The sequence below is a fragment of the Gossypium arboreum genome, chromosome 8, assembly GCF_025698485.1.
Source record: "Gossypium arboreum isolate Shixiya-1 chromosome 8, ASM2569848v2, whole genome shotgun sequence".
Lineage (NCBI taxonomy): Eukaryota > Viridiplantae > Streptophyta > Magnoliopsida > Malvales > Malvaceae > Gossypium > Gossypium arboreum.
Window position 1 is genome coordinate 67176615 of NC_069077.1, and position 13858 is coordinate 67190472.

A 13858-nucleotide genomic window follows, 5' to 3' on the forward strand; every position below is an offset into this window, starting at 1 on the left:
AATGACCTGGTAGACACCATTTATTGTTGTAAGCTTTTAGATTGTCCACTATTTCACCAAAAATATGTTCAATTCGAATGGAAAAGACAGGACCAATAAGCAACAAAGAGCGAAAACCCAAAAAAAGAAAAAAAATCATATTTAAAGTGGAATAAAAACATAACCCAAAATGACATCAACTCACGATATATCATAAGCCGCCTTAGGGTCAACGAATGAGATCTAGCCACGTTAGTTGCGAGCTCGCGTCGCCACTTTGCTATCTAACATCGACTTCGTTGTGCTATCAAGGGAAGGACACGTGTCCTCCTTGTGATACAACACATTCGGTGACATAGGGCAAAATTACCGGTGCAGCCGGTAACTCCCTCTCTACCGTTCCCGCTAGGTATATAAGTAGACTTCTTGAAAACACTCACTGTCCTTTTTTTTTTTTTTCCCAAATCAAGTCATTTAAAAAAAAAACAAAAACAGTCAAAAGTAACGTTTTGCCTTTCGTATTGTGATTTTGAGGTTAGTAGCTTCTCTCTTTTTCTTTAAGCAGTAATTTCTTCTTCATTTTTTGTTGATAGTGTAAATCATATCATGGGTTCCAACTTGCTTTGATCGATCACAAAAGCAGGAAAATTTACCGGTTTTTCATTTTCATTTGTAATTTGAAGTGATTACTGCTGTTTAAGTTGCTATGAAGTTTTAATTATGCTTAATCTGTTGCTCCGAACTTTATTTTTGTAATTGGAATTCAATTACACTGAATTTTTAATGCGTGTAATCTATTTGATACTCAAGTTCAATTAGAATTTAATTAGTAGTTCGTTTCGTGATGTAGGTCTCGTGATTGCTGATATGTTCTTTTAAGGTAGAAGGGTTTTAGGTTTTCAGTTATACATTCTTGGCTTAGTGACTTGGGTCCCAAAATTAGGGTTTTTATTCAGGGGGGTGTGTGGCTTTGGGAAGAAGGGGGAGTTCAGGAAGTTCGTTTCCTTAAAATTGTGGAGATTAAGCTTGGAAGGCTTATTGGATTTTTTATTTATTTATTTATTTTTTTTGTTTTCAGTCTTGATTAATTTTGTCTTAGTGGAATAACGTTTGAAACGTTGTAACTTTTTTCTCTTGAAGCATGTGCAATTCGGATTCTAACTATTATTATCTGGTTTTTCTAGTATGCATTGCTTTTAGATCTCGGCGCAAATTGTTGAGGGCGTATTTGTTATCAGAAAGGCCTGGCTCTGGACAGCTATTTAAACTCCAGCCACCAGGGGGCAGTACATTCAATGGCACCTTCACGAGTAGCTGCAGGGTTAACTCAATCTTCCTCAAGTTCTGGAATTTTCTTCCAAGGAGATGGACAGTCCCAGGTTGTAGTTAACACTCGCTTGTGCTCACCTTATGAGAACTCATCTAATTCAATTCCTGGAACTGGGCATCCTAATCTGGCTCCTGTTTCGGGGGACATGAGCAGTGCTGTCTTGAATAATGTGGCGAACTCAGGACCTAGTGTTGGGGCAAGTTCTTTTGTCAAAGATGCAAATTTGGCATTTTCAAGAGGTCCCCATTTGCAGAGAAGTGCTAGCATAAATGCAGATTCATATATGCGCCTGCCAGCATCGCCCATGTCATTTTCTTCCACCAATATAAACATGTCAGGCTCATCGGGCATTGGTGGATCCTCTATTGGCCAGCATGGCTCACATCAAGACCCCAGCGTCCAACAAATGCAGCAGAGTCAGCAGCTGCAGCAGGGGACCTCAAGTGCTTCATCTTTGCCCATTTCACAAACTGGGCAAGTTTCACTTACTATGGGTCCACGAGGCCCAGGGACTTTTGTGCAAGACCCTAATATTCTATCCCAGGTGCAGAAAAAAACTCGAGTAGATGTTAAGCAAGAAGACATTCTGCAGCAGCAGGTGTTGCAACAACTGCTGCAAAGACAGGATTCCATGCAGTTGCCAGGTCGAAACCCTCAATTACAAGCCTTGATCCAGCAGCAGAGACTTAGGCAACAACAAATGTTGCAGTCAATGCCGCCTTTGCAGAGAGCCCACTTGCAGCAACAAATGCAGTTGAGGCAGCAGTTGCAACAACAGGACATGCAGCAAGTAGCCTCAATAAAGCGTCCCTCTGATGGTGTATGTGCTCGCCGGCTAATGCAATACCTATATCATCAAAGCCAAAGGCCATCTGTGAGTTTATGTTTTTTAATTATTAACTGCATGGCAGAGTCTTGTATTTTAATTGTTTTAATTTAGCAGTTTCAATCCTATTGCATCTTTTTGTGTAATTCTGCTATCCCCTTATGCAGGCTCAATTGTCTTGTTGCAGTCGAAGTTATGTAATTTTTAACTTAGTGTAGAAATTTACTGTATGCTTTTATGCATGCTCTCTTTCTCATTGTTGAAGTCTTCAGATAAACTATATTTAACTTAGTAATTGCAGAGGTTCAAAGTGTTTTGAATACTGTTACGCCTTATTGGATTTGTAGGATAATACCATTGCATATTGGAGGAAATTTGTGGCAGAATATTATTCTCCTCGTGCCAAGAAAAGGTGGTGTTTATCTTTGTATGATAATGTTGGGAGTCATGCACATGGCATTTTCCCTCAAGCAGCTATGGTTAGTCCTTTTGCTTCTTTTTTCTAGTTTTTAATGTGGGGAATTTACCATTTTTTTATGAAGTTTAGGCCTTTCTACTGCGATGTGCAGATTAGCGTGCATGCATTCTTCTGCATGAACAATATTCTGCATTACTTGGCTTCTTAAATTACATGCTTGTATTCTAATATGTAAAATTCTTATTTTATTTTATTTTTTTCAGGATACCTGGCAGTGTGATATTTGTGGGTCTAAATCTGGAAGAGGGTTTGGTAAAGATTAATGACTATTTACTTTGTTCTAGAATGGAAATTCATCTTAGTTGATTTGGTAGAAAAAACTTTTTTGAAATTGGGTATGAGAAAAAGACATTCCTTGGTCTGTGTTTGTTAGAGAGTGCTATCTGCAGTAAATTCATTACCTTCTTTTCATTGATTTCAGTTTTATCACCTTCAGATTCCTGAGATTATAGAATATCATTTTTCTCTCTCCATGTTGACATATTGGATTGAAGAGGGAAATGCAATGTCTTGAATTTTTTGGGTTCTGGGCTTTAGTATTGTTTGTATTCTTTCACTTTAAAACTTTCAGGTAAGCTTTTTCGTTTATTGTTCTTTCAATTGAACAATAATAAATATACCAGTGGCTTGAAATCAATATATATGGTTTCTCAACATTTTCTAGATTTACCTACTCTATAATTAATTCCCATATTCTGTCTCCCTAGTTTTAGAACATAGGCTTTGTAGCTGAGGCTTCTGTCTACTTTTCGCTTCAGTCATCTATAATTGTTCTTACAAGTTGGCACTAATACCCATATTTTGCGTAACTAGCTAGAGAACAAATGCCTTGTGCCTGTGGCTTCAATCTAATTTTTCATTTCAAAAATTCCTTCTAATCACGCTTGCAGCTTAGCATTTGACCACTTGCTTGAATTTGACCTAGCTAATTACTCTGATGTTCACAGAGGCAACTTTTGAAGTTCTCCCCAGATTTAATGAAATCAAATTTGGGAGCGGAGTGATTGATGAGCTTCTGTTTTTGGATTTGCCTCGTGAATGTAGATTTCCTTCTGGAATAATGATGCTGGAATATGGAAAAGCAGTTCAGGAGAGTGTATACGAGCAGCTTCGTGTTGTTCGTCAGGGCCAGCTTCGTATCATATTCACTCAGGATTTAAAGGTCAACAGAAGGTTTTACATTTAGTAGTTGTTTTTGATGTAATTTATGATAACCTGTTGACTCTTTCTGTGTTGCAGATATTGTCCTGGGAGTTTTGTGCACGTAGACATGAAGAACTTTTGCCTCGTCGTTTAGTTACACCTCAGGTACTAAACTTTGCACATATAGCTCTAAATTATTGATGATTCCTGTGTAAATTAATTCTCGCTTCTTTCCTTTTTCTTTTTCTTTTACCAGAAATTTAATATCATTGCCATACTAAATGTTACCATGCAATTCGATTTATTTATGTTCCTTAAGATGATTTTCTTTTTATTTTTTGGTTGATAAATTCAATATAATTGTTATAATTATGTTTTATAGAACATATGGTTGTATTTGAGCTTTTAAAGAAGAAGAGTGTGCAAAAGTAGGATAATTGGAAGTTGTTAACATTGCGCCCATATTCATATTGCAAGTGACTTTAGTATAACTTGCCTTGTTTTCTTTACCTGGGTTTGCATGGCTTTGATACCATATCGGTGAAGAACAAGGGAAATGATGGGAATCAATGTTTAGAGGGAAAAACAGAAATAAACAGAAACAATTAGTGAGGATTTAGGGAGAGAACGAGAAGGAATCAATAAAAGGAGAAATCTCAATAACCAATATTTTAAAGCTCAAATATTCAGCATCTAAAACCTACTTGATACTAAAATAACATAATTTTTTATAACCAAACCAAAACCTAAATAAACTGCAAAACATCAAGTTTAACCCCAAAAAACCAAGTACTTAAAACAGAAATAAGGCACTAATTAGTATAAAAAAACTTAAATACTTGTAAAGATTACAATCAAACCCGTAAAACATAAAACAATCTTAGATAACATAAAATATTTCCCCCTTCATAAATTTTACCGTGTAAACTGTTAAACTATCTTGCTTTGAGATAACAAACTCGGGACTAAACATTTCATTTAATTTGTGCAAGGGCTTTACTTTGTTAGAGGTGATTGATGCTAATTGTTGGCCATGTGTATGGAATCTATATAATAAGAAAGACGGATATGTAATATTACTTACTTTCAATGCCATGCTTGAATATTAGCGATATTTAAAATTCACACAAAAGAGAAATGGAGGAGCTTGAAGCTTTTTAACTGTGTGTTTGAGACCTGAGGATAAATGAGTTGAAAGGTTAGAAGAGTATAGTTAATAAAGTCTCTCTAAAATATTTGGGAGTGGAAAGGAAATTAGAGTAAACTAGAGAGTTTATATGCTTATTATGCCTTATCTCTATTTAAACCATTACTAGAATATATATTTTTTTAAGTTGGAAATGACTGCAATTAAGATCCTAAGTGGAATACTTAGTTCAACTCTTCGAATAGGAGGGTAAAATAGGAGGTTAGTTTAGTCCACAAGTAGTGTAAACCTTTACTTCATTTCAGTCTGCTTTCCCTTAGTCCCTTTCTATCCAAACACGCCTTAACTGTAGCTCTGAATCCGTTGGTCATGTTAAGGAGAGTAGAATAGAAATCCTAAAATAGTGTTATCCAGTTTACATGTACCTTTAAGAGAAGGCCAAAGATGTAAATTGTTTTTTTCGCTTTCATTTTAGTCCTTTAATTCTAAAACTGCATGCCTTTGGTTTGTATAAGAGTTTCCTCTTTTGATGTAAGAGGTTCTCTTTAATTATTCTGGAAAAAATAAAATAAAATAAAATGAAAACATTTGGGTTTTCCATTTCCTGATCATTTGTTCATTTTGTTTGAAGTTCTTTAAAGACATGATATAACTTGTACTTGTATACCATTCAGGTAAATCAGTTACTTCAGGTGGCACAAAAATGCCAGAGCACAATTTGCGAAGGTGGATCTGAGGGGTTTTCTCAGGAGGACTTGCAAACGAACAGCAATATGTGTGTTGATCATACAAGTGTCTCAAATGTCAAATTCTTTTATTCCATGAATTGATGTATTTACTTATCCGGTTCCTTCGGTTAGAGCCCTTAATATTTTAAGCAAATAAGTTGCTCCAAGTCATTACTTGAGAAACCTTAGAAATATGAAAGCCCTTGTGATATCTTATGTGGTTGTAAGCTAGAGGGACACAACCCATAGAGTGTTTTTTCAGGGTCTTGAAATAGCAAGTAACTTTTTGTTACAGGAGTATTGAGTGGATAGGTCCTTTAATTAGTGAAGGTTTTTATTTTCGGTTTGCATGTTGCTCAGGATCTATTACCTGGTCATTAGAATTTTGCTGATGCAACATTGATTGCTTTCTCCCAGGGTTCTGACTGGTGGACGTCAGCTTATGAAGAGTTTGGAGTTACAGTCACTGAATGACTTGGGTTTTTCAAAGAGATATGTGAGATGTTTGCAGGTACAGTTTAGCTTTGTGCATTTAAAATCTGGTAAATCAGTATTCATTTTCTGCTTTTGGATTTCCTTACAGTTTTCATATAATTTGTCATAGATTGCTGAGGTTGTCAATAGCATGAAAGATCTGATGGATTTTTGTCGAGAACACAAGTTTGGGCCAATTGGTAAGTTTTATATTTGCGTTTCTGACCTCTGGGATTTTGATGTTTCTATTCAGTTGGCTGGTATGTGAAATCAGAAGAGGGGAAGAAAAGAGAAGGGGGGGGGGTATATAACCTTTGATTCTAACCACCTGCTTGCTTAACACAATATGTGCAGGGGGCTTGAGAAACTATCCTAAACATGCCACTGCAGCCAAGCTCCAAATGCAGGAAATGGAGCAGCTAGCAAATGCTCAGGGTCAGCCAACTGATAGGAATACCCACAACAAACTGATGGCATTGCATCCTGGAATAAACAATCCAATGGGCAGCAGCAATCACATTGCTGGTGGAGGAGCCTCAAGTGGTTCAGCTCAAGCTGCTTTGGCACTTACTAACCACTGGAATCTGCTCTGTAGGCAGAATTCAATTAATTCAAGCCCTAACTCACATCATCAGGAAGCTTTGTCTTCCTTCAATAATTCTGTTCATAGTCCATCAAATTTCCAAGGGTCTGTGGCCTTGTTACCAGGATCGATGCAGTCCCTGCCTGTTAGTGGCCTATCAAGCCCCAATTTAGCAGCTCACCAGCCTACAGCCAGCACTAATGACTTAATAAAACAGAACCACCCAGAGTCTTCTCAGGATAACGAGGTTTTACAACAACAAATGATCCACCGGCTACTCCATGAGATGTCTAATAACAATACGGGAGGTCAACAGCAATCCTTGAGTGGGCATAATGGGACTGGAAGTGAGGGAAGAAATGGAGTATGCTTTGGAAGTAATGCCCCTGCTTCTGCTGTAGCTACCTCTAATGTATCAGGAGGTGTTGCAGGCCCTGCACCAAGTCAAAGCAACAGTTTTAAAGCTGCTTCAAACAGCGACTCTTCAGCTACTGGTGGCAACAATGTATTCAAGCGGGGAGCACCAGATTTGCTTCAGAATCATCTCCATTTCCAGGATGATATAGTTCCAGATATAGCTCATGAGTTTACAGAAAATGGTTTTTTTAACAGTGACCTTGACGATGAGCAAGGTTATGGGTGGAAGGCATAAGTAAACGTGGTTTGGCTCAACACCAATTAAAAATTGCTTCTGATGGGCGAGTATTGGCAAATCGTTGTACAGAAATTTTGAAATAGCTGCGCTTTTCTTCTCTATTGTTTTTCTCTTCTCTGGCTTCTTTTAACATGCCATCCCTGTGACACCACTAGCTTTGTTCTGCAGTAGGTATTTAGTGATCTTTTTCCTTTCTGACTCCTTTATTTTCCAAGCTTTTCCAGTTTTCAAGTCTTGCAAGTGTAATCTACTGAACGAACTTGAGAACAGATTTCATTCTCTCATAATATGATATATTACATGTTTCATCGGACCGTGTTTATGATTCATTCCGTGTATTGTCAATGGAGCTGGCAAATTGGGGCTTACTCAGAGCCCTGAATTGTATGGCTTCGGATTTTTTCGGCTCTTTCAAAATAGTTCTTTTAGTTCGATTTTTTTCATATTTGGGCTCGTGGGTGGGCTATAACAAATTTAACTTATAAAAAACATAAATAATATATATTTAATAAAATTAATTTATGAAATAATTGAAGTGGATGTGAATTTTAGTATTCTATGATATTATATGAATTATTAAAATAAACTATATATTTAATAAAATTATTTTATATAAAATAATTAAAATGGAAGTGAAATTAAAATTCTGTGATATTATATGAATTAACTTAAATATATTTTATTGTGAATAACTTTTTATCTTTCTTACTAAATTTTCATTGAATAATGATGTTTATTATAACATCTTACACCAAACTTGATCATCAAATTCAGGTATGGAGCATCACGAGTCAAATTGTTAAAATGTCTGTGGTTGAAAACAAACTTAATATAATACAGTGATACTTTATAAGATTTAGGACTCAAGTAAATAGTTGTTTGTGAAAGCTTAAAAAATACCCATAAGCTTAAATGAAATTTTCCTATCGAGTTACTGCTCAGGCGGTAATTTAAAAACTCAACTCAAAATAATCCGATAATAAGTAGTCATATTTAATAATAAGCCGGCACTACAAATATAGAAAATATTATTTTCAAAATACAATTTGATGCCTCTCAAATGGTGGCATCTAACGATTGTCATAATATCCCCAACAAATACATGTCACACACGAAAAATAAAAAAACGCCCACAAATGCGCTCTAATCTGGTTGTTTCCTTGCTACTACCACATTCAACCTGCGACCTAAAAAGAAGGAAAAACTAGGTAAGTTCGTGAGAACTTAGTGAGTTCCTAGGAAATATAATCCTACAATAAAATATCATCAAACATTAAAAGATTAGACTCAAACTGATAGACTAGCACACCCATATTTGGCGAATACAACTCTCTCTGATCTGAAGAATCCGCTGGCGTATACTATCAAAATCAGACTCAACCTATTGACGGACACTATTTGTTAGGAAACTCACATATGACGAACACTAGCACAATTGCTCTACATGTACGCCATTTTCGCGGACTACCTTTATATAACTGTTGGATATACTGTTTACATTTAATGCTACACTTATTATTTTACACATATACACCTTTTTTCTCACGTACTCCATTCCTTGTGCTAGCTTCTAATCCTAGATCCAAAGAACCATTTTGTATGTATCTTCATCACTTATCAAATTTGTTTATCGGTTATAACCTCCATAACCCCTAACATTCCTCCTCGTTTTCGAACACGCACACGTTCCCCTGCAAGATCAGGTTTTTACTAGTCACAGTTTGCACCAGAATGTCATACCGAAAGCAAAACATTTTATATTGTGTCTTCTTTTCATCATCATAGGCAACATTCCTCCCTTGCCTCCTTACACCAACTTGGATATGAAGCTTGTGCACCAAGAAAGGAGCATTTAAACTATGTATATACTAGATTTCTAGATTCATGTAACTCTATTATTTCCCACATTGTGTATATTTATTGTTTCATTAGATTGTTCCTTTGAAATTAAATTTAAATAGCCCTTAAAAATATAAAAATAACAAAAATATACTATTTTCATTTTTAAAAAACAATAAACTTAAAAACTATATAAAATTCTTATTTAAATTACCTAAACATATTTCTCAAAAATTTTTCTCAAGTTTTAAATAAGAATTTTTTTACTTCTTGCTATATTTTAAAGTAATTTAAATAAAATTTTATTTAATTTTTATGTTTATTGTTTTTAAAAAAATAAAAAATTTATTTAATTTTAATTTTAAAATGAGACAAACCTAATCGGCAAATAAATCATAATGTTAAAAGCATTTAATCGCCGCACTCATGATAACTCCCTTTTTCATCCAATCTTTAACTTTTTATATAATCACACTTCAATCTAATATTGTAAATAACAGCAGCACACCCAAAATAAATTATTTTTTTAAATTAACCGATGATTGTCCTATTATGAAGGATAATGCCACCAATGTCGACGGTAGCACCAAAATTCACTGTTCAAAAGGAGTACTTTTTTATTTTACAAATGAGATACATTTGTAAATAATTAATTTATTTAAATTATTTTGAAAAAAGCCCCAAGATAAATATTATGTGGCAAGTAATGCACGGTAGCAATACCAAACCAAATACGTAGGGTCCTAAGCTAAAATTATTTAAAATTATAACGGAAGGACTTACCTCATTCCTACTGCGACCTTAGTCTACCTCATCGCGATGCTTAAAAATAGCTAGCTTGCATATGAACTTAGCAAGAAAAGAAGATAATGTTGACAAGACATCTTTATTTTCTCTCCTTTGTTTTTCTTTTTTTGAAGCCCACATACTAAACTTGCTCAGATATGAGTTCAAAGATCTCCAATGACGCTCCAAATATATGAAATAATTTAAAAAGAACAAGAAAAAGGCATCACGTAAACAGTAATTTTCCATGTTCCTCGAATAAAACGTGGTCATCAATTGCCTCCCACTTGTCTCTTCCATGAGTCTTCCACAATCAACTCATCAACTCCCCAGTCTTCATAACTGAAATGTTTTATCAAATGTTAATCCATCAGATACGCTAAAAAGAAAGCGAGTAAACAAAGGCATGAATGATCACAATCACCAAATGTCACCCCACCCCTGTTTCCCTCCTTTACTTTCCACTCTTCCCCCAAAGTTCAAAGCAAAACTACCATAAAAGGGCCTGATGTTCCATTGATCTTTACATAGGACACAATTTTTATTTTTCACGACAAAATCTCACCTCCCACCAGGCAAGTACCGACGAATGGTGAAGGGGATTTTCCGCTCCCGAAGCTCCTTCATGGCAATCTAAACAAACAAAATAAATAGAGTCAGCAATGAAATATTAGGCAGTTGGAAAAATGAAATGGAGTATTCTCACCAAACATGTAATGTAGATCAGAAAGAGAAAGAAAGTGACTACAAGCAACTTGCGTATAAGTTTAAAATTGTCAAAGCCAAGCATGAGATATTAGAAACAAAGTGGGTGAACGGAGTAAAGAAGATAGAACCAGGAAAAGCAACTGCTAAAATGAGAAAAACAAGGAAAAGCACATGATTGAAATTGAATCAACAATGCTTTCAAACTGAACAAGACACAAAATGAGAATAAAACCAGGGCCAAATTTGTTGTTTATTTGATTAAGGAATTATGATATTGGATGCTTGCCTATCACATTCCCTGAGCAAAGAGTTGAACAAGCTACATGCTGCAACTGGTCAATATCACAGAACTAAACAAGATACAAGGGATCACTTTGAATGTTGTTGGCAGTGTTGTGTGTGCAAGTATTTATATATAGATTGATTAACTATTATTATATAAATTAGATTATAGCACACTCACAGTTTGGGCGAAAAAAGTTTATAAAATAAATATATATTAGAAGTTTATATAAAAATCAAATGAAGTTTTAGTTGAAATGGTAAAGTTAAAGATTTAATATTCATTATGTTTTAGATTCAAATCTTACCATGTGCGAGTTCTTATTGATTTTATTTTAAAAATCATATGTATACAAACAAAATCACCCTCATAATAATATAACTTACATTTGGGTAATACGAATAGAAAACTTCTTCAACAGAGCTACATAATACCCTCCAAAGCCAAGTTGAAGAAATAGTAATCTCTCAATAGTTACTTTTATGGGTGCGGTTGGTTGGGTGAAAAAGTAGAGAGATGAGAGGAGGGAGTGAAAAACTGGAAAGAAAGTAATTTTTTAGTGTACTTGGTTAGGAAGAAAAGCAAGAGGAAAGAAAATAGGAAAGGTGATCATTTTTGCTCCTAATGCATAAAAATCAATCATCCCAAATTGAAATGATGAGAAGAGAGAAACTGAGAGGGATGTGTAATGTTAGTTCAAAATTATGTATTTTCCAAATGTTTTATTTTCTTTACTTCCAATTTTCAACTCTACCAAGCAATGGCTGGAAAGAAAAATAATTTTCTTTTCATTTTTCCATCTCTCGTAACAAGCACAACCATGGAAAGAAAAATTATGTTTTTCATCCTTCTAGTTTTCCACCCCTTCAATTTTCCATCCTTCCAATTTTCTTTCCACCCTACCAAGCACAACATTTAGCACTGCTTCTTGAAAATTACTGTAGAAATATGCTTTTGAAAAGTGTGTTTTAAAATTTCAAGTGTTAGCATTGTTATCAAAAAGTGATGTGAAAGGTTTTAATGTCAATTTTAGACACAATTTTGTAAAGTAAAAATATGTTAATTAAAATGATTTTCAAATTCGTTAATATTATGATATATCACATGTCATATTTAAATAAATTTAAGCAATTAATATAAATTGTTTTTAAAATTTAGTTTCAATATATAAATAATATTTGTTATATTTAATTCACATACATAACTTCTATAAAATAATAAAAGTTTCATAAGTAGAAAAATAATTGAATCAAATGCAAAGTATCTTACTTCCCCATTCTTTATTATTAATTATTATTATCACAATTCTCTACAAATCATCAGCCAAACATGAACATGGAAGCCCAGTTTCCTATACAATGTAAAAACTCATTTACAGCAATAAATAAACAAGATGAAATAGAGAACCCAATGTTCATTTTATGCATATCGATACTCAGAACTTGTATTGTCAAAAGCAGCAATCTCAAATAAGTATTCGACAGGTTTAATGGCAAGCTAACCCACAGTTTTATCAACTTTCTATATAGAAGAATATAATAAAGAAGCAGTGCAAGACAGGAAATGTAGTAAAAAATTTAGGCTTACCTCAAGCGGGTCAGTCTCACCCTCCAGCTCAACCATTACTGGTGCATTCATGCTGCTCAGAAGAAAAGGTTAAACAATTGGAAACGCAATAAAAGGATCTAAAGCTTATTAAATTCACCTGATTTGCAGGGCACGTGTACCCAAGATTCTAGCACGCTCATATTTGGTCATGTACTTTGATGTTTTGCGACTAATTTTGTCATTAGCATCTTCGTCTTCTTTTTCTTCAGTTTCAACCAGATCAACGGGAACATCATCATTGTTATTGTTTTCCACCTCCTCCTCGGCTCCTTCCTGTCCATCCAAAAAAAAAGACAACAATTCATTAGACAGCAAATAACCTCATTGCTCACGTTGAATTTCTGTTTTGAAAACAATGTAAAGTATTTTTTTAAGAAAACGAAATTGGATTCTCACTTCAATCTCAGGCTCTGGTGGCTCATCCTCATATCTGTAGCAACAATTTCAGCAATACAGGCTTAAGTTTTTGGGAATCAAAACACAGAGTCAAAATGCTGTAATTTCAACAATAAAGACAACAGCAAACCAGAGATGAGGCAAACACTTCACCCTCAGTTCGGTTGCTTAGAAAAGTATGGGTTCCAAAGAGAAAAATACCCTTTCCCAACGAGAAAATCAAGAAAAAAAAACCATTGGTTTCCCAAGATTCCTTAACGATAGAAAAAGAAAATAAAAGGCCCAATTCTGGGATTGCCTTTATTTATCCGAACTTCAACAGAAACTAACTACAAACTCCAATCGTCGCAATCGATAAAGAAAAAATGAAAACAGAGAAAGAGAGAGAACCCCATGTCCATGTCATTATAATCGTCGTCCGCCATTGTTGATTTGTAAAAGCAACTTTGATAAGTGTTTATTCTTGAGGGTTCTTGGGCGAAGCTTTACTTCTTTTCCAAAGCCCTAATCAGATCATTTATGTCAAATAATTCTTCATACTTATAGCCGAATTAAAAGTTAAAACTCGTTTAACTTTTGACCAAAAAAGCCGTTTAACTTAATTAAGAATAAGGCCCTGAGATTTCTTAAAATATCATTTATTGCCCTTGGCTTCTATGAAAATTGCCCATGCACCCGTTTTCAGGTCAGTTTGGTATTGTTAACAATGGATTTTTTGAAAATCTCGGTTTGGAGTGTGTGAAAAAGTGTAATTTATTAATTTTGGTATTAATATAAAAAATTGCGGTGGTCTATTTTATATATTATATTGAAAATTTAAAATAAATAATATTTAAATAAATTAATATAATCATACATAAAAAATATATTTTAAATACTTTTTAATAATTAATAA

General features: G+C 34.4%; 2 protein-coding genes and 1 long non-coding RNA gene across 4 annotated transcripts; 1 reads left to right on the forward strand and 2 right to left on the reverse strand.

The window, feature by feature from the left end:
• The first annotated feature begins 411 nt into the window (after positions 1–411).
• LOC108460592 (probable transcriptional regulator SLK2) lies at positions 412–7651 on the forward strand. 2 transcript variants are annotated; one of them, XM_053032004.1, is made up of 11 exons: positions 428–513; positions 1164–1358; positions 1463–2183; positions 2483–2614; positions 2817–2865; positions 3561–3775; positions 3853–3921; positions 5578–5678; positions 6049–6142; positions 6236–6305; positions 6460–7651. In XM_053032004.1, exons 2-11 carry the CDS (start codon positions 1345–1347, stop codon positions 7338–7340), a joined length of 2346 nt encoding a protein of 781 aa, XP_052887964.1. In that variant the 5' UTR covers positions 428–513; positions 1164–1344; the 3' UTR covers positions 7341–7651. The 2 variants fall into 2 exon arrangements, with proteins under 2 accessions (XP_017615627.1, XP_052887964.1); XM_017760138.2 differs by having other exon boundaries at positions 412–513; positions 1164–2183.
• Positions 7652–8335: 684 nt separating this feature from the next.
• On the reverse strand, positions 8336–9270 carry LOC128279397 (uncharacterized). Its single transcript, XR_008269516.1, has 2 exons — positions 8878–9270; positions 8336–8530 (listed from the first exon to the last, which is right to left on the reverse strand). It is a non-coding gene; the product is annotated as an uncharacterized LOC128279397 (long non-coding RNA).
• A 732-nt stretch (positions 9271–10002) lies between these two features.
• LOC108458156 (DNA-directed RNA polymerases II and V subunit 6B-like) lies at positions 10003–13645 on the reverse strand. The gene is made up of 6 exons (XM_017757441.2): positions 13354–13645; positions 12964–12997; positions 12665–12840; positions 12547–12598; positions 10534–10601; positions 10003–10310 (listed from the first exon to the last, which is right to left on the reverse strand). The coding sequence occupies exons 1-6, from the start codon at positions 13386–13388 to the stop codon at positions 10241–10243; spliced, it is 435 nt and encodes a 144-aa protein (XP_017612930.1). The 5' UTR covers positions 13389–13645; the 3' UTR covers positions 10003–10240.
• Positions 13646–13858: the final 213 nt, after the last annotated feature.

Excerpts from the sequence above, each read along its gene's own strand:
- LOC108458156 (XM_017757441.2), bottom strand. The coding sequence starts at position 13,388 with ATGGCGGACGACGATTATAATGACATGGACATGGG. Across the intron at positions 12,599-12,664 it reads ACACGTGCCCTGCAAATCAG|CATGAATGCACCAGTAATGG; the intron begins GTGAATTTAATA and ends TCTTCTGAGCAG. Across the intron at positions 10,602-12,546 it reads GTGAGACTGACCCGCTTGAG|ATTGCCATGAAGGAGCTTCG; the intron begins GTAAGCCTAAAT and ends TTGTTTGTTTAG.
- LOC108460592 (XM_017760138.2), top strand. The coding sequence starts at position 1,275 with ATGGCACCTTCACGAGTAGCTGCAGGGTTAACTCAATCTTCCTCAAGT. Across the intron at positions 3,922-5,577 it reads GTCGTTTAGTTACACCTCAG|GTAAATCAGTTACTTCAGGT; the intron begins GTACTAAACTTT and ends TATACCATTCAG. Across the intron at positions 5,679-6,048 it reads TTGCAAACGAACAGCAATAT|GGTTCTGACTGGTGGACGTC; the intron begins GTGTGTTGATCA and ends GCTTTCTCCCAG.